Source organism: Prionailurus viverrinus, chromosome A3 (assembly GCF_022837055.1).
Source record: "Prionailurus viverrinus isolate Anna chromosome A3, UM_Priviv_1.0, whole genome shotgun sequence".
NCBI lineage: Eukaryota > Metazoa > Chordata > Mammalia > Carnivora > Felidae > Prionailurus > Prionailurus viverrinus.
The window spans coordinates 74,656,900-74,678,833 of record NC_062563.1 but is presented as its reverse complement, the minus strand read 5'-3'; the positions used below and the strand labels follow the sequence as shown (position 1 = coordinate 74,678,833).

The 21,934-nt window shown below is 34.3% G+C and overlaps 1 protein-coding gene across 5 annotated transcripts in view; it reads left to right on the top strand.

Annotated features, from left to right (window-relative positions):
• Window positions 1–21,934, top strand: part of PPP4R3B (protein phosphatase 4 regulatory subunit 3B) — a 65,814-nt gene that overhangs the window by 34,545 nt on the left and 9,335 nt on the right. For 3 of the 5 annotated variants that reach the window (XM_047851970.1, XM_047851968.1, XM_047851972.1), the window contains 7 exons: window positions 7,827–7,958; window positions 9,256–9,358; window positions 12,876–12,917; window positions 14,967–15,125; window positions 18,315–18,484; window positions 20,769–20,908; window positions 21,309–21,493. In XM_047851970.1, the coding sequence (XP_047707926.1) occupies window positions 7,827–7,958; window positions 9,256–9,358; window positions 12,876–12,917; window positions 14,967–15,125; window positions 18,315–18,484; window positions 20,769–20,908; window positions 21,309–21,493 (931 nt within the window). The remainder of the gene's footprint in view (window positions 1–7,826; window positions 7,959–9,255; window positions 9,359–12,875; window positions 12,918–14,966; window positions 15,126–18,314; window positions 18,485–20,768; window positions 20,909–21,308; window positions 21,494–21,934) is intronic. The other 2 variants (XM_047851969.1, XM_047851971.1) reach the window with 2 other exon arrangements.

The following is a 21,934-nucleotide window of genomic DNA, read 5'->3' as shown; positions in this document are numbered from 1 at the left end:
AAATGTTGCTATTTAGGTGAAGGATAGCAAAATTTTCTTAGAAGGCCAAAACATAAATATGACTTGGTGGGCCTTATGGGCTCTGTTGCAGACTCAGCCTTGCCATTGTAGTATGAACTGCCTGTAGATGGTTTGAAAACGAATAGTATAGCTGTATTCTAGTAAATGTTTTACTGTAAAAATTTATTTACAAAGTAGGCAACGAGCAAAGTAGTTTTGTAGTTTGCCAACCCCTGACTTACACCCCTTTCTTAGAATATTGTAGGTCAATGATGGTGGCATTTAAAGGCTGACTTTGAATTGAAGGTTACAAATGCAGAAGCTTCTATGGCAATGTAAAAAGAAGTAAAAATAAAAAAGAAAAGAAAAGAAAAAAAGACCATAGGAATAAGCAGGTTTTAATGGGGAGGGAGTCACTGGGCCCTCTTAATTAAAACTATAAGTTTAAGGGGGAGCAGATTAAAAAAAAAATGTGTATCTATAAATTTAAGACGGTGTTCTCTTGAATAGATTTTGGTGCTCCAAGATTGATACATATTCACTGGAGTTACTATATGATGGTTTATTTGCGCATCAGGTCATCATTTAGATTTTGAAGAAGGAATTTTCCAGTAGTTTTTTTTGTTTTTGTTTTTGTTTTGTTTTACATCTTCATTATTTTGCTGCACTTGTTTGAGCATGAGTTTTTTGTTTTTTGTTTTTTCCTAACCTAATAAATGCCATTGTTGGAGAAGCAGGTTTAGGAAAAATGGATTTGTACTCACAGTATTTTAATGCCAGTAAAGAACTCTAGCAAACAGAAACTAGACAATTCAACTCTAGCTGGCTTGAATTTTGAAAGAGTCATCCAGCTTACAGTGATTTTCTGTTCCCTTTGTTCTGCGTTTGGAGAAATAATGGGCCTTGGTGGGAAAGTTAATAAGGGAGAGTTAATAAGGTCACTTAGATAGCTACTTATTGGCTATACCCCAGTTAGACTGGGTCCTTTGATTCAGCTATTCCTTCTGTTCACCAGGGCTTGCTCTATTGTATTAAGAAATGAAACATGCCTTACAGACAACTTACAATGTTGGTAATACTTCTAGTTAATTGATGAATGTTCAACCATTCATTCTTTTGCCTAGGAGCTATTTGTTCATTGTTTCTGAAAGATACTGTTACTTTTGAGTGGATACAGTCATGCACTGCAGTAGACTAATTTTAATTGTTTACTGAGATGGGTATACCTCTGGAATAAGACTGTCTAGCTGTTCTATACTGCTCTGTGAGACAGAATCTCTAAATCTGTGGTTAATTCTAATATTATAGAAATTGATTTTTACTTAGTTTGGCAGAATCCGGTAATATAATAAAATAATAATAATAGAACCTAACCTGTATCATAAGGCTTTTTTTTCCCTGTCTCTCAGTGTCTTTCACTGGCTGATGTATAACCACTTGTAGCTTCATATATTTTGTCCAGCTTTTTGTTGTTGTTCCAGGTAAAAGACAAAAATTTAGTTCCTATCACTCCATCTTGACCAAAAGCAGAAGTATGGTTTTGTTTTTATTTTCAGAGCAAATTTTAGTGCAAAAGTCTGGCCCTTATCACAGAATTGGAAAATTTGTGGATTCATGTCTCTTCTGTGTTTTCTTTAATAAATTATTTTTGTTTCATTAAAGTGGCACATGGTAGCATTAAAAAATAAACACATCTGACACAAGGATTCAGAAGCCAACTTGTTTTAAGACTTTTCATTGTATGTGGCAATTAGTATTCTTGATTTGAGAAATTCCCATGTTTTGCCATTTTCTCCCCTGCATCTTTTTTTTTTTTTTTGTCTAAGTGTGATTGTTTTTTTCCTTTTCTTTAACAATGAAACTGTAATAATCATTTTAAAGAGTACTCTCTAGTTTCTGTGATGATGGAAATGTTGAGACCTGTAACAGAAGAGGAGGATAAGGAATCAATGTATTACTTAAAAATGGCTTTGGCTTCATATATCAGAAAAACCAGGAATGGCATCAGCAAGATGACAGAATAGGAAGTTCCAGGTCTTATCCCCACAACAGAAAACAGTTTAACAACCATTAACAGATAAGAATGCCTCCATGAGACTTCCAGAGTCCAAGTTAAAGGTTGTAGCATTTTAGTGGAGCACGGAAATTAGAAAAGATGCATTGGAAAGAGTAAGAACTGTTTCACTTTACCATTGTCACTTCTCAACATAGCACAGCACCAGAAGAGATCCTCTGGGCCTCTCTGGGGAAAGGGAGAGCAAAGTGAGTGAGAGTCTGACATCCCCAGCCTTTCAGAACATTACCCATGAAGGTCATTTCTTTCATGTCCTACCCAGATTACTGAAGAATCACCCCACAATAGCTAAGAACAAAGAAAAGGAGCAGGGGCTCTCAACATCACCACACAGATGTCAGTAACTGGTCCATTACCCGAGTAATGAACTCCATCAGCTGACCCAGCCAAAATCTCTGGCTAGGCTGACTAGTGAAGAACTTTCCCTGCCAAAGCCATTCTGCAAAGACTGAAAGAAATAACTACTTCTTTAGATGGGCAGACATTAGTGCAAGATTACAGCGATTAGGGAAACTTGATACCACCAAAGAAACAAAAAAAAAGTTATGAATAATGGAAAACTGTGAACTGCCTGACAAATAATTCAAAATAATTGTCATAAAGAAGTTCAGTGAGCTGTAAGAGTACACAGAAAACTAAATGAAATCAGGAAGACAGTACATGAACAAAATGAGAGTTTAGCAAAGACACAAACTATAAAAAAAGCAAAAGAAATTGTACAGCTGAAGAATAATACATTGACTAAACTGAAAAAAAGTAATAAACAGCTTCAGCAGTCAACTCAAGCAGATAACAAAAATCATACAACTCAAAGATAAGCCATTTCAAATTATCCAGTCAGAGAACCAAAAGAAAAAAGAATGAAAAATAGTGGAGGAAACTTGTATCAATTGTGGGACACTATAGAGAAAAACAGTATACACATTACAGGAACCTCAAAGGAGAAAAGAAAGGCAGAAAGCATATTTAAAGAAATAATGGCTAATACCATCAAGTCAGGGGAGAGATACGGTCATCCAGGTGCATGAAGTTTATATGTCCTCAAATAGATTCAACCCAAAGAAGTCTTCACGAAGGCACGTTACTATAGAACTGTCAAAAGTGATGGAGCAGCAAGACAAAAAAACACCTCTAATCACATACGAGGAAACTCCCTAAGTCTCAGCAAATTTCTCAGCAAAAACCATGGAAGTCAAGAGAAAGTAAGGTGATATATTCAAAGTGCTGAAAGAAAAAACTGCTGAGAATACTTTACCTGGCATTACTAGACCTGCCTTACAAGACATGCTACAGAGAGTTCTTTTTTTTTCCCCCAGTTTTTGTTTATTTGAGAGAGAGAGTGCACATGCACACAACCAGTGGGAGGTGGGGAGAGATGGAGAGAGAAGAGAATCCCAAGCAGGGTCCGTGCTATCAGGTCAAAGCTTGACATGGGGCTTGATCTCACAAACTGTGAGATCGTGACCTGAGCCGAAATCAAGAGTTGAATGGTTAACTGATTGAGCCACCCAGATGCCCCTAAAAGGAGTTGAAATGAAAGAAAGAACACTAAACAACTACAAGAAAGCATATGAAAGTGTAAATATCACTGGTGAAGGTAAATATGTAGATTAATACAGAATAAGTAATACTCTATTGGTGTTATATAAATCAGTTTTAACCCTAGTATAAAAGGTAAAAGACAAAATATTAAGAATAACCGTATTTATAGTTTATATCTATTTTTAATAGCTATACATTATGGAAAAATAGATTCTGATGTCAATTTCATAGTATGTGGATTGGGAGTAAAAGTGTAGAATTTGTTTGCAATTGCTGGTGAGATGTTAATATTCAGAATATGTAAGGAATTCCAGCAATTCAGTAGGGAAAAAATCAACCCAGTTTGAAAACAGGCAAAAAGAGCTGAATAGATATTTCTCCAAAGTACACATAACATCTTTTAGAATGGCTGTTACCAAAAAATAAAAAGATAAAAAGTCTTCACAAGGATATGGAGAAAGGACCCTCTTGTATACTGATGATGAGGATATATTGGTGCTGCCATCAGAAAACAGTATGGAAGTTCCTCTAAAAATTAAAGTAGACTACTATATGATCCAGCAATCTTGCTTCTGTATATAAATCCAAAAGATCTTGAAGAGATACCTGCACTCCCATGTTCAGTGCAGCACTATTCACAATAATCAAGATATGTAAGCAACCAAAGTGTCCATCTGCAGATGAATGGATAAAGAAAACTTGTTATACATGTACAGTTGAACATTATTCAGTTTTAACAAAAACAAGAAATCCTGCCATTTTTGACAACTTGGATGAACCCCAGTGAACACTTTGCCAAGTGAAATAAGCCAGACACAGAAGGAAAAATACATGATACACCTTGTATGAGGAATAAAAAATAAACTTGAATCAGAGAGTATAATGGTGCTTGCCAGTGGATGTGGAAGGTATTAATCAAAGGGTATAGAATTTATACAGGATGAGTAAGTCCCAGAGACCTACTGCACAGCATAGTACCTATAATTAAGAATATTATATACTTAAAATTTTGCCAAGAGAGTAGATATTATGTTAAATGTTGTGTTTTCATCATACAAAAAAAGAAAACCCAACTTAAAATAGTTTTACTTAATAAAGGTTTTATTTTGTTAATGTCACAATAAGTTGAGAAGCAACTCCAAGATGCCCTTAGATCCCCATCTCGTTATGCCCAATCACTTTCATCTTCTGAGCCGGTCATTCTCATTTTCTGGTTTTAATGTCTGTTACTTTGAGGTTGTAAGATTACTATTCCACCTCCAGGCAAGAAGAATATGAAAGCAGAGGGCAGAGTAATGGAGAAGGCTAGATAGCTTTTGTGTTTCATTTTAAAGCACTTTCCTGGAGGTTCCACTTAGCAATTCTACTTGGATTTCTTTGGCCAAAAGTGAATTATCCTTAGCAATGAAGGATGCTGGGAAATAGTGTTTTAGCTAAGTACATTGCCTCTCTGAACAAAATTTGGGCTCTGCTAACAAAACAGAGAGTAGAGACTAAGTTGGCATCTCCTAGTATCAACTGCAGTCTACCTCTATACCTACCTAACATTTATATACATTTTTCTTTCCTCATCCACCCTTCCCTCAAGGGAGACAAATCAAGTTTCCATTCACTTTTGTATCCAGTGCCACATCCAGAGTATTTGGGTATTACATAGTCCTTCAGGTCCAGATAAGGCTCCTAGTGTTTCAGTGACCTATAAACAAAAAGATAATTTATCGCCCCCAACATCAAAACTAAACTGCTTTTGTTTGGAAAAGGGAGAACATACATACAGCAGTCATTCATTCACAACTGTGATGCATTGGTCCATCAGTTATTTGTTGAATAAGAATATCAATAGCTCAGACTTCTTAACCAAACCAGCTGTCTCTGAAAAATCTCCCTTGCCTGTTTTCTTCCAAAGCCTTTGTTCTCTCAGGACATGATCAGCTGTGGCTACATCTGGGATGGGCAGTAGAGGATGCCTTTCTTCCAAGCATCTGTATAATCTTCATAGCTTACTTTCTGTTGGTATGAGTTCTCTGGCCCAGTGGTGGTCTTAAGAGATTGAACAGTCATGGACTGTTCTTTATTTTAAAGCTTTCTTGACAGTTAAGCTTCCTCAACTATTTAGTAGGCTTCCAAACTATTTGCTTCTTATGGATTCTGAAGATCTTACACCAAGCATAATCTTTAAACCTAGAGATTGCAATTTATCTACTGACCTCTGTGCCCTTCCTAGGTGAAGTTTCAGTATCTTAAAACATTCTGAAGATAGCATTCAGTGGTGCATATACCTGTCTCTAGCAGGGAGGTCTTACAGGCCTTTGAGAAAGGCAGTTCTTTTCTTATCTCCTAAAAGGGCTATAGTTCTCTATAGCCATCTGTTTCTCTATGAAATACATAAATTGGCTTTTTTCACCTCCACAAGTCACTAAATTATGCGACTCAGAGTTTGGCATTGATATTGATGGAAGCAGGATTTGTTAGACATTGCATGTAAGAGAGAAGAGCAGAAAGTTTGAAGACTATTTTAAAATGACATTTCAGTGTATGAGCTATACCATAAGAAGTCTTTCTTGCCACTGTGGTTTCATTTAGATGTAACTTAAATTCATCATTTATGATTTTTGTGTGTGTCAAGTTTTAAATGAATGAATTTATGAAAGAAGATTGTATATAATTGAGTAAATTATCTGAGGCCCTAATTAACTGGTAGAATCCAATTTGTACATATTGACAGATTTAAAGTAAGTAAATACCATAGCATTGTTCTGAAGAAAGTTTATTAGCGGACACCTTTTTGTAGTATCTTGATATTTTACATGAGTTATGCTTTGCCGATCATATCAGAATAAGAGCAGCAGATTAATGTGTAATCTTTCCTTCTAATTGAAATGAGGCTTGGATCTGAATTTATTAATGTAGGTCTGTGAATTTTATTTCATAATAACTCTCTGAAGATATTTTATTCTGTTCCTAATGCCATGACAATTGATTTATTGGTGTTCAAATTTTGAAACATGGTAGGGGTAGGGTTCTAATTTTGAGCAGTTCAGTTGCTGTGACATGGTTTTGTTCTTCGCTGAATTTAAGGAACTTTACAGGGAAATATTTTTGGAAATCACAATATATTAAGTTTGAGAGGGGCTGGCAAAACAAAATAATAACAAAAAGTGCTTTATACTGAAGATTTCTTTTTATTACTTTACAGAATTCTCCCAATTTAAGTTCATCTTCATTCCACGCAGTTCCCTAGTTCATCTCCTTTAGTTACTACCTTTCTTCCCCCAGTTATAAACATATTCTCAGATCCACTGAGTTGATGTGAAAACTTTTTTCTTTGACATGAACAGTTGCTTTGTATTGTATTTTAATTCCCAAGATTTCTTAAAAATATATGCCAAAAGCAGATTTTGTATCTGCAGGCTGCTTTGTAGTTTCATAATCTAGATGCCAAAGCATGCAACTAATGTAACAACAAATCTGTGTAGCTTTAGATTATTATGTAACACAGTGCACACCCACTTGCCTCCTGTGGAGAGTTGTACTGAGTTTTCCCCTTTTTTTGCCAGAAAGGATTTTCTCGTTAGAAGCTAAGACAATCAGGGCACCTGGGTGGCTCAGTCAGTTAAGCGTCTGACTTCAGCTCAGGTCATGATCTCACAGTTAATGGCTTCAAGCTCTGCATTGGGCTCTGTGCTGACAGCTCAGAGCCTGGAGCTTGCTTCTAATTGTGTCTCCCTTTCTCTGCCCCTCCCCCACTGATGCTCTCTCTGCCTCAAAAATAAAAATGAACGTTAAAGAATTAAAAAAAAAAAAAAGCTGAGACAATCTGTGTTTTAGGGTCACAAGATATGTGGTCTTACTCAACTTCTAAACTCATAACTGAGGCTGAAACCTAAAATGAGCATCTGTTAGAATTTCCAGTGAACAAGAATCACTGGTAAATTGTTTTGTTTCCCACTTCCCCTTATACTGAGGTTATCATAAGCTGTAGTGTGCTCTGCTTTTTTTACTAGGTTTTTTCACTCATGTGTTTATAGAATTTTGAAAGATATTAGGTGCCTAAAAGTTTAAATATGTTTTGCAAAATATTAGGAATGTAAAAGCTTTAAAAAGTTTGTTTATTCTTTGTTTTTTTCTGTATAATTCTGATTTTATTCTTTCAGTTGGTATATTTGTCTTATCTCCAAACCAGGTCTAATGGAAATATGTTTTCTTTCAGGATATCCTTCTCATTAATGTAGTAATTGAACAAATGATCTGTGATACTGATCCTGAGCTAGGAGGTGCTGTTCAGTTAATGGGACTTCTTCGTACTCTAATTGATCCAGAGAACATGCTGGCTACAACTAATGTAAGAAATTATTCTGAGATAAAAATGTTTTAGTCTAGTCAGTTTTAAATGATTTTATGTATAATAAATTATGTATAAACATATAAATTATATGTAAATATAAAATATTTTAAAATTTGTACAATTTTGAAAAACAAGTATTTGTACACTTGGCATTCAAGTAGCAGTGACAGTCCTGTAGCAGTTTATTTTTGGCAAAATACAAGATTGTAATCTGCTAAAACCTTAGTAAAACTTTAGCCTTTCTATTTATGGCCCTTGGCCTCTCTTAAGTTCTTCAAAGTTAGCATACAACAGTGTGTATATTATGTAGCACTGCTGAACTGTAAACAGTAAAATTGGCGAAAATGATAAGTTTTATGTTATGTGTTATTCATATTAAAAATTAATATGTACTGAATGGTCTCAACCGCGTAGTAAGAGAGAAGTCATTAAAAAAAGACTTACAGAAATATTCCAAAATACTAATAGTTGTCTCAAAATGTTGGGATGTTTTTTCTTTATAAAGTTCCCTCATATTTAGAGAATACGTATGTTGTATTTAAATTATGACTTATTTATGAGACCATTTGTATAAAAAATAGTGGCCAAAATCAAAAGCATTATTTTCCAAATAATAAATTTAAAAAAACTAGGGGCGCCTGGGTGGCGCAGTCGGTTAAGCGTCCGACTTCAGCCAGGTCACGATCTCGCGGTCCAGGAGTTCGAGCCCCGCGTCGGGCTCTGGGCTGATGGCTCAGAGCCTGGAGCCTGTTTCCGATTCTGTGTCTCCCTCTCTCTCTGCCCCTCCCCCGTTCTCTGTCTCTCTCTGTCCCAAAAATAAATAAACGTTGAAAAAAAAAATTTTTTTTTTTTAAATAAAAAAATAGGTCTAAATTCTGCCCTGTTTCAGATTGTTTGATAAATCAATTTGGTGTTTTTTCATATTTGGATATGCTATGAAATCTGGAATTTCAAAGTTTAAGCAGTTAAGTTGCTCCTCCCACATTGCTTGATAGATATTCTTCATTGCATTGCAGATCACAAGTGTATTTGAAGAAAAATTCTTCTGAATAATTTTCCTCAGATAAACTTTTTATCATCATTTTCTTGGCTTTCATTTTAATTTAATAAGTAATACGAAATAGATTTGATTTTTTAGTACTGCAAAATATCAAGTTGAACATAAAACTAGTTTTTTGCTGCTTTTGGGGTATCTTAAAGTATCTGTTATTTGTGTATGACCTGCACTAATTCTTAGAGACATTTTATTAATTAAAAGATAATAAAGTATTTTTTTTAATTCTGTATATTTCAGAAAACTGAAAAAAGTGAATTTCTAAATTTCTTCTACAACCATTGTATGCATGTTCTCACAGCACCACTTTTGACCAATACTTCAGAAGACAAGTGTGAAAAGGGTACGGTCTCTTACTTATCTGCTTATGGTTTCTGTTTTTGAAGACTAAAATAAGTATTAAATCTACAACAAGATGTCTCCTCAGTGCTTTATATGTCAGGGAAATTAATACTGAAAATTTTTAACTGCAGTATAAAATCATGATTTCCCTTGTTTCAGAGTGTCTGTGTTAGAGAATGATACAGAAAATGTGCCAAAAAGCATTGCACCTTGAGGAGGAGATTTATAAACACCTAGCAAAAGGAGATTGTTCCCAGAGTTGTTAGAGTTAGTATCGAGAATAAGAGTAGACAGTATATTACCTATATTAGAAAATCCAAGGGAACCATCATTTTGGAGGATAATTTGGCAGTATAGTAAAAACTCTTTAATTTTACAACATAAGGATCAAAAGTTGATGAGTTAATCAAAAAAGTTGATTAAAGCAGAGAACAGTTTAAAAAAATTAACCATGTATGTGGCACCAGGGTGACCCAGTCTGGAAAGCGTCCTACTTTTGATTTTGGCTCAGGTCATGATCTCATGTTTTGTGAGATCGAGCCCTGCATTGGGCTCCGTGCAGACAGAACAGAGCCTGCTTGGGGTTCTCTCTCTCTCACTCTCTGTCTCTCAAAATAATTAATTAACATTAAAAAAAAATAAAGTTAAAAACTCTGTCAACATTTATTCTTTTTTAATGTTTATTTTTATTTTGAGACACAGAAAGAGAGAGAAAGACAGCGGGAATCCCAAGGGGGAAAATCCCAAGCAGGCTCTGCATTGTCAGCACAGAGCCCAGCGTGGGACTTGATCTCATGAACCACAAGATCAGGACCCGAGCAAAAATTAAGAGTTGGAGGCTTAACCAGCTGAGCCACCCATGCACCCTTGTAAATATTTATTCTAAATTCTGACTCATTTGCTGATATTTTGTAGAGGGGCAAGCCTTTTTTTTTATGTACTTTTTAACATATTTCCATGTCCTCTATCACACATAAACTACACCTGTAATTCATCAGCTACAACTTCTGGTTTTTCTACTTCTACTGTATTCAGCTTAGCCATAGATACTACATTTTTATGATATTACATCAGTCTGCAGTATTTAAATTATGTATTCATACTGCCAAAAATAACTAGCATAAACAAAGGACTTTTTGATAAGCATACAACTCATCTGGTGAAATGAGAAATAGGGGGGACACATTCAATGAGTCAGTTAAGAAGTAAGTGAAAGAGAGTATTTACTAAAGTAATAAAATTGTGAACTGGGCACACCTTACATAATACCATCAATTCAATTTCTGAGTGTCTATCCTAGGGAACACTTATTTATTTGTTTTTATTTAAATTTGAGTTAGATAACATACAGTGCAGTTGTGGTTTCAGGAGTAGAATTCAGTGGTTCATCATATACAACACCCAGTGCTTATCACAAGTGCCCTCCTTAATGCCCATCACCCATCTAGCCCATCCCCGACCTACCTCCCTCCATCAACCCTCCATTCTTCATCGTTAAGAATCTCTTGTGGTTTGTTTCCCCCTGTCCTCTTTTTTTCCCCCTTCTCATATAGCCATCTGTTTTGTCTCTTAAATTCCACGTATCAGTGAAATCATATGGTATTTTTCTCTGATTGACTTATTTCACTTAGCATAATACATTCTAATTCTAGCTCCATCCAGGTCATTACAAATGGTAAGATTTAATTCTTTTTGATGGCTGAGTAATGTTCTATCATGTAGATAATAGATACAGATATATAGACACAGATACACACATGCACACACACACACCACATCTTCTTTATCCATTCATCAGTCAGTGGACATTTAATAATGTTAATAATGCTGCTATAATCATTAGAGTGCATGTACCCCTTTGAATCTTTAGTTCTGTATCCTTTGGGTAAATACCTAGAAGTGCAATTACTGGATCCTAGGGTAGTTCTATATTTAGTTTTTTGAGGAACTTGTATACTGCTCTCCAGAATGGCTGTACCAATTTGCACTCCCACCAACAGTGCAGGAGTTTCCCCTTTCTCATGCTTACCAGCACCTGTTTCTTGTGGTGTTAATGTAAGCCATTCTGACATGAGCGAGGTAGTATCTCATTGTGGCTTTGATTTGTATTTCCCTAGGGAACATTTATGCATGTGCATGACAGGTACAAGGATGTTGGTGCCTTGCTCATGGTAGGAAAATGAAGAATGTATGGTATATTCATATAATGGAATACTATATAGCAATTAAAATAATTGAATTTTGATCTATCATCTGACTAGTTCCCAAAAATATATAGTTGGGTAAAACATGTTGCAGAACATTTTCATGCAGAATGGTTTCATATGTATAAATTAAAATAAATTTTTAATCTTTATTTTAAAATACTTCCAGCCATACAAAAATATTTAGATAATTGTATAACAGACCCCCATATATTTCCTGTTGGCTTTATCAAAACTAACCTGACATATTTTTCCAAATATTTTTGAAAAGAAAATAAATTACAGATTTGTTGGAGTTTCCTGTTCTCCCCACATTCTCATTTTTCCCCCATCCCTCAAGAAATGCTAAGTTTGAAGTTTATCACCCCATGTCTGTTTATATTATTATGACATGTATAATGTATTATTTTTCATGTTTTCAAACTTGATGAGAATTGATTTCTGTTTTTCATATTCTGCAGTTTTTTTTCTTTTACTCAGTGCTTTTTAGAAATCTGTCCATATTGATAGCTAGAGTTCTTATTTTTAATCCCTACATAATATTCTCTTACGAGTATGTTGTAATTTAACCTTTCTGCCTCTAATGTACATTTGTTTCCAGATTTTTTATCATACACAATGCTGTGTGATAGTCTTATTTTTTTCTACACAAATGTACTGTAAGCCATGTGCCTAGAAATCAGAACTTATAATGTCTTACTTATTTTCTCAAAATTCAAAGCATAAATGACTAATTGTTAACGTATGTGTTATTCTGGAGTTGAAGAAACTCCTCCGTAGAGAGACCTGTCCTAATTGTTGGAAGATGGCTAAGAGAAGTAAAAGAAGTATCATTCTTTTCTCTGGTTGTAACCTCACTTTCTTTTATCAGAATATTTGTGATATTGTCTTTTAATAATTCCTCATCTGCACCCAATTCTGTAAACAATTGCAGATACAGGTATATTTGAAGCAACTAAATTTTTTAAATTGAAATATAATTGATACACAGTGCTACGTTGAAGAGTCTATACATTAAGCTGTGCTCACCACAAGTTGTAGTTACCATCTGTCACCACACAGTGCTGTTACAGTACCATTAACTATGTTTCCTGTGCTGTACCTTTTATCCCTGTGACATACATTCCATAACTGGAACCTTGTATCTGCCTTTACTCATTTTGCCCACCCCCTTACCCTCTCCTCACAACTAATTCTTAATGGTTATTATCCAGGTAAAATGAGATTATGATCAAAGACATGCTTTGTATGTTGTAAAGTACTAGGAAAATGTGATCTAATTATTACTGAACTGACTTTAACTTTTTTTATTAGATAATATAGTTGGATCTAACAAGAACAGCACGATTTGCCCTGGTAAGTATAAATTCTTATTTTATGAACTAATACAAAGTGAAAGCTTTTTTTCCTCAGAGTATAATGCATTTATTTATACAAGGCTAGGAAAGGCATATTTTCAAACAAATGAAATTAAAAAAATATATTTCCTTTTTTCTTTATAATAAAGAAAAGGGTCCACTTTCTCCAATATAAAAGATAGAAAACCAGTTGGAATTTTTTGTTTTTGTAAATTTAGAGCTTATTTTCTGATATTTTTTTTGAGAAGATATCTGAAAATTGAGGATTTTAGTTCATTCTTATCTTTGAAATCCTAAGGCCAGTTAGGAACTAGTATTGATGACAACATTATGCTTAGGTATTGTTTATGAATGTGAGTGTAAACACTGTTGCTTCTGCTTGGAACATGCATAGCAGGTGTGGGGCTGGGAGTATGGAAAATATGCTGTGTGCACCTAGCATCCTATCTTTTCTGCCAGGCTCATCAAAGGTCTAGGAGAGGTTGGATTCAAGATATCATGAGTAATTTCATGTCCTAATTTGAAAATGTGAAAACAAGACATTTATTAACACTGCAGATCATTGTTACAAAATCTTTGTAAATAAAATTTGGGAATTGAGAGTTTAAGAGAGTTTGTTTTTTTAATGGTGAGGGACTAGTTCATATATTGGTTGTGGTGCTGGTTACACAGATTGCTCTGAAGCAAGTAAAACTCTTTACTTGCATTTAAAGTAGGAAGGATCTTTGAAATACCAGAACTGTATTTTGTATTTCTGTTTTAGTTTATTTATTTATTTTGAGGGTGGGGGAGGGGCAGAGAAAGGGAAACAGAGAATACCAAGCAGGCTCTGCACTCTCAGCACAGATCCAACACAGGACTTTATCACACAAACCATGAGATCATGACCTGAGCCAAAATCAAGAATCAGCCACTTTAACCAACTGAACCAGCCACTTAAAAACTGAACAGGTGACCCAGTTTTTAATGGCTATTCTGTTATCAAAAGAATGCTGATTTATTCCTGATAGGATCATAGTTGCATAAAATATTTATTTATAATTGTAATCTTCTTCAAAAATACAATAGTTGGACTAGATTTACTCTGTAAAGCTGTAATTACAAAATTTCCTCACGGCTTAATATTTCTTGCCTAAAACATTTGTAATAGGTGTGGGTAATTGTTGACATGAGCCTTTGACATACATTCAATTTTGATGTTCAGGAAACAATTTGAAATCTCATGAATGTATACACCAAAGCCTCTTGAGGGAAAAAAAAACAGTGTAGTTTATTTCAGTAGGCATCTCATGGATATCATGATTTGATGTTAAAATGATTATTGTTAAAAATAAATATTGATGTAATATTTTTCACTTGATGTTCAAATAGCCAAAAATGTCCTTTCCTTAAAGGTGTCTTTAAAGAAAGCATATTGGGGCGCCTGGGTGGCTCAGTCGGTCGAGTGCCCTACTTCGGCTCAGGTCATGATCTCATGGCTCGTGAGTTTGAGCCCCGCGTCTGGCTTGCTCCTGTCAACACAGAGTCTGCTTCCGATCCTCTGTCTCCCCTGTGCCCCTCCCCCACTCGTGAATGCACACTTGCTCTCTTTCTCTCAAAAATGAATTTTTAAAACATACTTATTTTACTGGGGAAATTTATATTGTACCATGTGATGGGCAAAAAGTTTGAGCTATTTACTGTGGACTCTTTTTATCAGTTAATTAATAGTAATAGCACATATTAAGGAAACACTACTAAGAAGATCTCAGTGTAATGACGGTTTTCTTATCATGTTTGTAGATTTTTATTTAGACTTTCTTTCCTCTTAATATTCATAAATATTTTATACAAGAGCCTTAGAAAGTATCCATTTAGTCAGTAAAACTGATAATACTTTTGGGGAGTTTGCTAATGAAAAAGTAAAAATCCGTAGCTTCTTTAATTGATATAAAAATGAGGAGCAAATAGAATTTTACTGTTGCTCTAAAATCTAGGACATAAGCTTTATTCTATTTAGATGAATTGCGATATTTATTTTATTTTCATATGATGACTTTCTTTGTAGATAATTATCAAACAGCACAGCTGCTTGCCTTAATTTTAGAACTACTCACATTTTGCGTGGAACATCACACATACCACATAAAAAACTATATTATGAACAAGGACTTGCTAAGAAGAGTCTTGGTCTTGATGAATTCAAAGCACACTTTCCTGGCCTTGTGTAAGTAACACTTTAAATGAATGTTCTTGTAAAATATCTTAAGGAACAACATTTTTAATAGAGATAAACCCTGAAGTTACCCATTGGACTTTATTTTTTTTAGCAGTATATATGCTATTAAAAAGATGATTTTATGAGAAGTACTAATCTTTTATTTAAAGGACAGGAGGAATAGGTCATGGTGCTTCCCACCCACATATTACTCACATTTGGATTGAATTGGCTTAAGTCATGATACAATAGCATGTACAACAACAGCGTTTCACTAATAGAACAAGTCCTACTGTGTTTTACATCCGCTTCATTACACTGTCATTCATTGGTGACTTTTTTTTATACTTTTGAGATATAGCCTTGAAATATTTTTGTGTAACTCGGGTTATTTATTGCACTTGTAAAAATAATTTAGGAGTAGTCCCCCTCAGTAGACCAATTGAACCGGTAATAATCAAACTTAAATGCCAGTATTTGCTTCAGTTGATGGTTGCCAAACTTTTAACTTTCCTTTCCTCTTCACAATTTTACCTGCAAATAGAGATAAACTAACAACTTCCTCTCTCCAAATAAAAAGAGCTTTGTGTGTTTTTTCTGAGCATAAAAATCATAGATAAAATGTAAACATTTAATATATAGAGAAAATATTAATCCCCCAACCATTATTTTTAAGACCTTAAAAGTAGCCACCATTAACAGCCTGCACAATTTTTTTCTGTATCCGTAAAAATTTATATAAACATATTTAGACAGTTACAGGTATTTTTTATTTTTATCCAAAAAAGGATCATATTAACATACTTCTCAGTCCCTTAGTCTTACTCTAGGTGATTGAATATAGTCTCAACTAAGTTGTTTTCCTAAATGTAGCTGAGTAACATTTGATGGAGTGGCTCTTCCACAATTTATTCTGCCATTCTGCAGTGTACAGATTATGGGATTGTTTTGGTATTTTGCCACTCCAAACAACATTGTAGTAAGTAGTCTAGTATATGAATCTTTTAAGTATTGGTTTATTTCCATAGTGTAGATTCCCAATAACTCTATTGCCAGAAAAGAATGTTTATATAGTTTTAATGTATCCTTTTAAATTTGAGTTTAACATACAGCCTCCAGATAAGTTTCCCAAAAGATTGAAGCACTTGACACTCTGGCAGCATTCAGTTTTACCGGCTCCTAAAATGTTAGGAGGCAGATGATGGGAAATGTCGTATTCCACTGGTGTTTTAATTTATGTTTTCTTTGGCAACATACTTTCATGTTTTAGTGTTTTTGAATTTTATCTGTTGTGGATTGTCTGTTACCTTTTTCTTAGAGCTCATTTTATATTAGAGATACCAGTAATATATCATGTTTGGAGGGGAAAATGTCCCAGTCTCATTTGTCTTTCACATTTACCTTTATTTTATTTTTTGACATAACAATTTAAAATTCTCCCTGATGAAAAATATGTCTTCTTTTTATGAGTTTTGAGGATTTTGTCTTGCTTAGGAACATCTATGTCCTAAGATTATACAAATAAAATATCCTCCTCATTTTACTTCTGATATTTTTATTATTTCATTTTTTACTTATATATGTAATACATTTGAGGTTTGTTTTTGTATATGGTTTGGAGGGTCTTGCTTTGTTTTCTTCTAGATGGATAGCCAACTGTGCCCATCCTCTTATTAAATAAACTATATTTTTCTTACTGAATGAAAGTTTCTCTTTTGTTATCCAGTAAGTTACCACATATATCTTGTGTCTTACTTCTGGACTAATATTTTTAAATCTGTTACTTTACTAGACGAAATAAATGGGAAAGTTTATTCTTAGTCCACTATGGCATCTTTGTTGTAAAATTAATTATCTGCTAAGTCCCTCCTCACTTTTCGTTTTCATAATTTTCTTGGTTCGTGGACACTTGTTCTTCCACAGTAACTTAAAAATAATTTTATCTAGTTCATCCTGATCACATTTACATTAAATTTTTATATTAATTTTTGGAAGATGGATGTTCTCATGATAGGTGTTCTTATGTGGCTTTCTGTAGCCAGTGCTTAGGGATGACTGCAGAGTCATTTCTTTATGTGGATGTGCCATAATTGAACAAATCTCCAGTATTTACATGTTTACATTGCTTCAAGATTTCCATTATAATTAGCAGTGTAGTTGTTACTATATCCTACTATTCACCAGCAGTGTATGAGAGTGCTCACATCTTTACCGGTGCTTCAGTCTTTTTAATCTTAAGTAAGTACTTCTTGTTCTGCTCCAAAGACTAGGTGTTGTTAGAAGTCTAGCACTTCTCTTCACACTTGTTTAGTGTTATAGTCATCCTACATTTAGACCTTACATGGCCTGTTTCTGTTTTATTCTCAGATAATATTAGGAACCTCTTTTGACAGACACAACTTCTTTTAATGACTTCCATCTGTGAACAGTGGGTTGAAATGAGAGACTGAACATTTCAGTATTCTAAAATGTGAAAAGCCAGATGATACTGCTTATTTGTTACTCTGTTGTTCTTTTACAAGTACAGCCTGATCTGCTATGGCAAAACAGCTCATAAGCACTTGGTAAACAAGGAAATGACATTATAATGTGTAGGTAGCGTCAGTTCACAGATGCTTTTTCCAAGGCAAAGAGAACTGAAATGGTGGGAGTGGAACTGTAGCTTTCATCAGAAAAGTAAAAGACCTTCAGCCCTCCTCTTAAGCTGGCAGCAAGAACCCCTTTGGCTTTATTTTCAGGAAATCACAAAGAAGTACCTACCTTCAGAGCTCCCTCCTGCAGAGAGGCAAGGCCGTCTTGACAGGCTGTACCGCTGCTCCGCCCACCTTCCGTGACGGACAGCCCTGCGCTGGTCCTGAGCTGCTGTCACTGTACTGTCTTCATGTCCACCAGCACTGCTCCCAGTACTGCCGGCATCGGCAGCCTGTGCTTTCTATATGTTTTTTTAATCTCTATATCATGGAGCTACCTGCCTGAATAGTTTATTTATCTCCTAAATACCAATTATTGGACTTTTTGCTAGCTACCAGAGAAGTTTATACAAGTTTAAGTGGTCTCTCCCTAACTTATTTTTTCCCTCAAAACCCAATTATTTTTAGTACACAGTGTTCACTTTTTATTTTAGAGGTATACATTCTTTATACTTCCCAATAATTATTAATAAATTATCAATTTGTTTCCTGTATTATTTTTAATTAGGTGCTCTTCGTTTTATGAGGCGGATAATTGGCCTTAAAGATGAATTTTATAATCGTTACATCACGAAGGGAAATCTTTTTGAGCCAGTTATAAATGCTCTCCTGGATAACGGAACTCGGTACAATCTGTTGAATTCAGCTGTCATTGAGTTATTTGAATTTATAAGAGTGGTAAGTTTATAGTAAAGGCTTCTTAACAAAATAATTGTATGTTTAACAATGTTAATGTTTTAAATTGTGAAATTGAGCATAATATTTTAACCCATGTTTACTGTGTATTATTTTTATTGGCCAAATGTTTTAGGATTATATTTGGCATATGTATGTAGACTTTTCAGTCAAGCATGCCATTCAATGATGTGATCTCTCTGATCTGTTGTAGAGGTAGTGATAAATATAGAAAGGTTGAAAATAATTACTTTGGTAAACTTTGATGGAAGATGTATAAAAGGTAGGCTTTTATCATGGAATTTTAAGTTGAAGAGACCAGGAAGTAGGCAGACCACTCCAACTGCCTTATTTTATAGATGAGGTATTTGAGTCATCCAAACTGATTTGAGTGATTGATTCAAGAGCATCCATTTGGTTAGGAGCACAGTCAGAGCTTGAAGATAGGTCACAGCTCGCTTTGGGGCAACATAAGATTTGTCATAAAAAGATCTGGAGAGAACTGTATGTGAGCAACAGGGATAAGACAGGTAACTGTAGAACCAGTACAATAAATTTCCCCTCTCCCACACAATGAAATCATTCCACCAGGGCAAATAGCCACATGGTTAGAAAGAATTTGAAGAAAAGAAAATCAGAGCTAGAAATTCATTCTCTAGTTGTGTGTGTTACAAATCACATTTCTGCTCATGATATGCTATTCTCAGATAAAGATGATTTGGCTAACTGGATTATTTTTCTAATAATAGTCACTTGCTAAGAGTATGGTTTTCAAAAGGATGAAGAGGATAGAAGTACTCTTTAGCCTTAGAAAAGAGGGAACATACTTAACTAGCTCACCAAGTATCTGAACCCCAGTTCACAGTGCACTGTTCTAATGAATAGAGATTGACTTTTGTATTTTTTTCCTTAAAGTTTTTGGTGAGATACTGATAAAATGAGTTGTAGGGTAACAACCCCATCCCTATTCCTATGATTGAATTTGTTTTTCAGAAAATAATTTTGGGTAGTTGATAAATGTACATTGAATCCCAAAACTTGACTCATCATTTTGTTCAGGGTATAGTACAGAACCATTTTACCTGGGTTTCTAATATTTCTTAATTGAGATTTACAGGAGAACTAATTTAAAGACTTAAAATCCTTAAAAGAAACAGTTTGTGGTATATCTTTTTTTTTTTTTAAAGCTTATTTGAAAGCGAGAGAGAGAGAGAGAGAGAGAGAGAGCCCACGTGTGCACGCCTGAGTGGGGGAGGGGAGGAGAGAGAGACTCCCAAACAGGCTCTGTGCTGTCAGGATGGATCCTGACTTGGGGCTTGATCTCAGGAACCATGAGAATCAAGAGTTGGGCACTTAACTGACCGAGTCACCCAGGTGTCCCTATTATGGTGTATCTTTTAAAGAAGTGGCATGTATATTTTTTACTAATATTAAATTCCTAAATGACGACTTCTATTATTAATAATAAAAATATTATTCAGGCACCTGCTTGAGATTCTGTCTCTGTTTCTCTCTCTTTCTGCCCTTTCCCCACTTGGGCGCACACTCTTTCTCAAAATTACAAATAAATAAACTTTTTTTTTTAATGAGCCTGCTTCACACTCAGGTATTTGGAATGATTATTTAGAATGGTTCATATAGAATTTAGAAGTTATTGCTGTCAGTTTATTTCACAAAAATTATACCATTGGAAGACTGGAAATAGGTGGAATTCAAGTTAACAGTTGATCATATCTGTACATGTAATATAGTCAAAGGAGTCTGTGTTTATTATTTAGGTAAGGCTTCTTACCAGTTAAAGAAGGAGTCATTAAGTAACACCTAACATTTTGTTGAAAATATAATTTAAAAAAAAAAGAATATGATTTTCTAACTGGCTGTGTGCTCTGGATCAGGCCATCTAACCTCTGAGATCTTCAATTTTCCTTCTCTGTAAAATGGGAGTAATGAACCCTATTTCATAGAATTGTTAGGGGGATCAAGTGAAAGTATACGTTAAAGTGCTTTTTAAATTGTGAAGTGCTACATAAATGGAAAAAATAAACAAGATATAAACTAAATCTGTTTACTTTCAGATGTTTAGTAGCCCCCCAAAAAGGCTTCTTTTTTATTCCAAGTTTTCTGAGGAGGCCTGGCTCATGTATAAAGAAACTAGGACACTTATTTTTGGAATGCGATTTTGAAAAATCTTTTTTGGTCAGCTTTGGAACTGTAAAAAAGTTTCTTTAAGTTTTTCTCCTAACAGTCATTGAATTATATTTGAATTGTAAATTTTGTCCTTATACAGGAAGATATCAAGTCTCTTACTGCACATATAGTTGAAAACTTTTATAAAGCACTTGAATCAATTGAATATGTTCAGACATTCAAAGGATTGAAGACTAAATATGAGCAAGAAAAAGACAGACAAAATCAGAAACTGAACAGGTATTGTTTTAAGTATATTGCATCTGTAGTTTATATAATTATATCCAAAATCATCTTTTGTTTGGATCTGACATAATAAATTTACCCAGGAGCATTCTTTCCATCATTAGATAGTACAGAGTCTTATAGAAGGGTAGGATATTCTCCTTACCAGAATCTTTTATGTGAAAAATGACTGCTTTGTATCATAACTCAAGGTAAATTTTTAGTTTAGTTTGCAATATCCTTAAATATTTTGGGATATTTTCTGGTTACATCTTGTATCACAGTTGAGGTGGTTATGATATAAATTATACTCAGTTAAAATTACTTTAGCTCCTCTTGGTTATACATATTTATTCTCAAATTTAATCTGGTTACAAACTTTAAGTCATTAGTATTTGTGGTATGTTTCTTACAGTGTACCATCTATATTGCGTAGTAACAGATTTCGCAGAGATGCAAAAGCCTTGGAAGAGGATGAAGAAATGTGGTTTAATGAAGATGAAGAGGAGGAAGGAAAAGCAGTTGTGGCACCAGTAGAAAAATCTAAGCCAGAAGATGATTTTCCAGATACTTATGAAAAATTTATGGAGACCAAAAAAGGTATTAAAATTTTAAGTTTTTGAATAGTGCATCATTTTTAAATACAGAAATTATTGAGTTGTCTGTGAAGATTTGGCCATAGTATATAAAGTATGAAAGATAGGAATTTTATAGTGAAATGTGACCTTTTAAAATTTCCACATCTTTTTCCAAAGCTGGGACTTATTTTCATGTTTAAAATGTTTTTCTTGAAACTTGTCATTTTGTGATGCCCTTCATTTACTATTTAGAAATTATTATATTTTCTGAAATTATTATATTTTCTACTTAATACATTGTCTTCTGTGAATAATCTTGGATTTATTTCTGTACTGAAATCCTCAATAATAATAGAGACCATATAGATCCATAGAAACTTTCCAGAGCACTCTGCCTTTTACAGGTGAGGAAACTAAGCTCAGAGAAGTAACTTTGCTCTTTGAAATTTTAAAATCATTATAA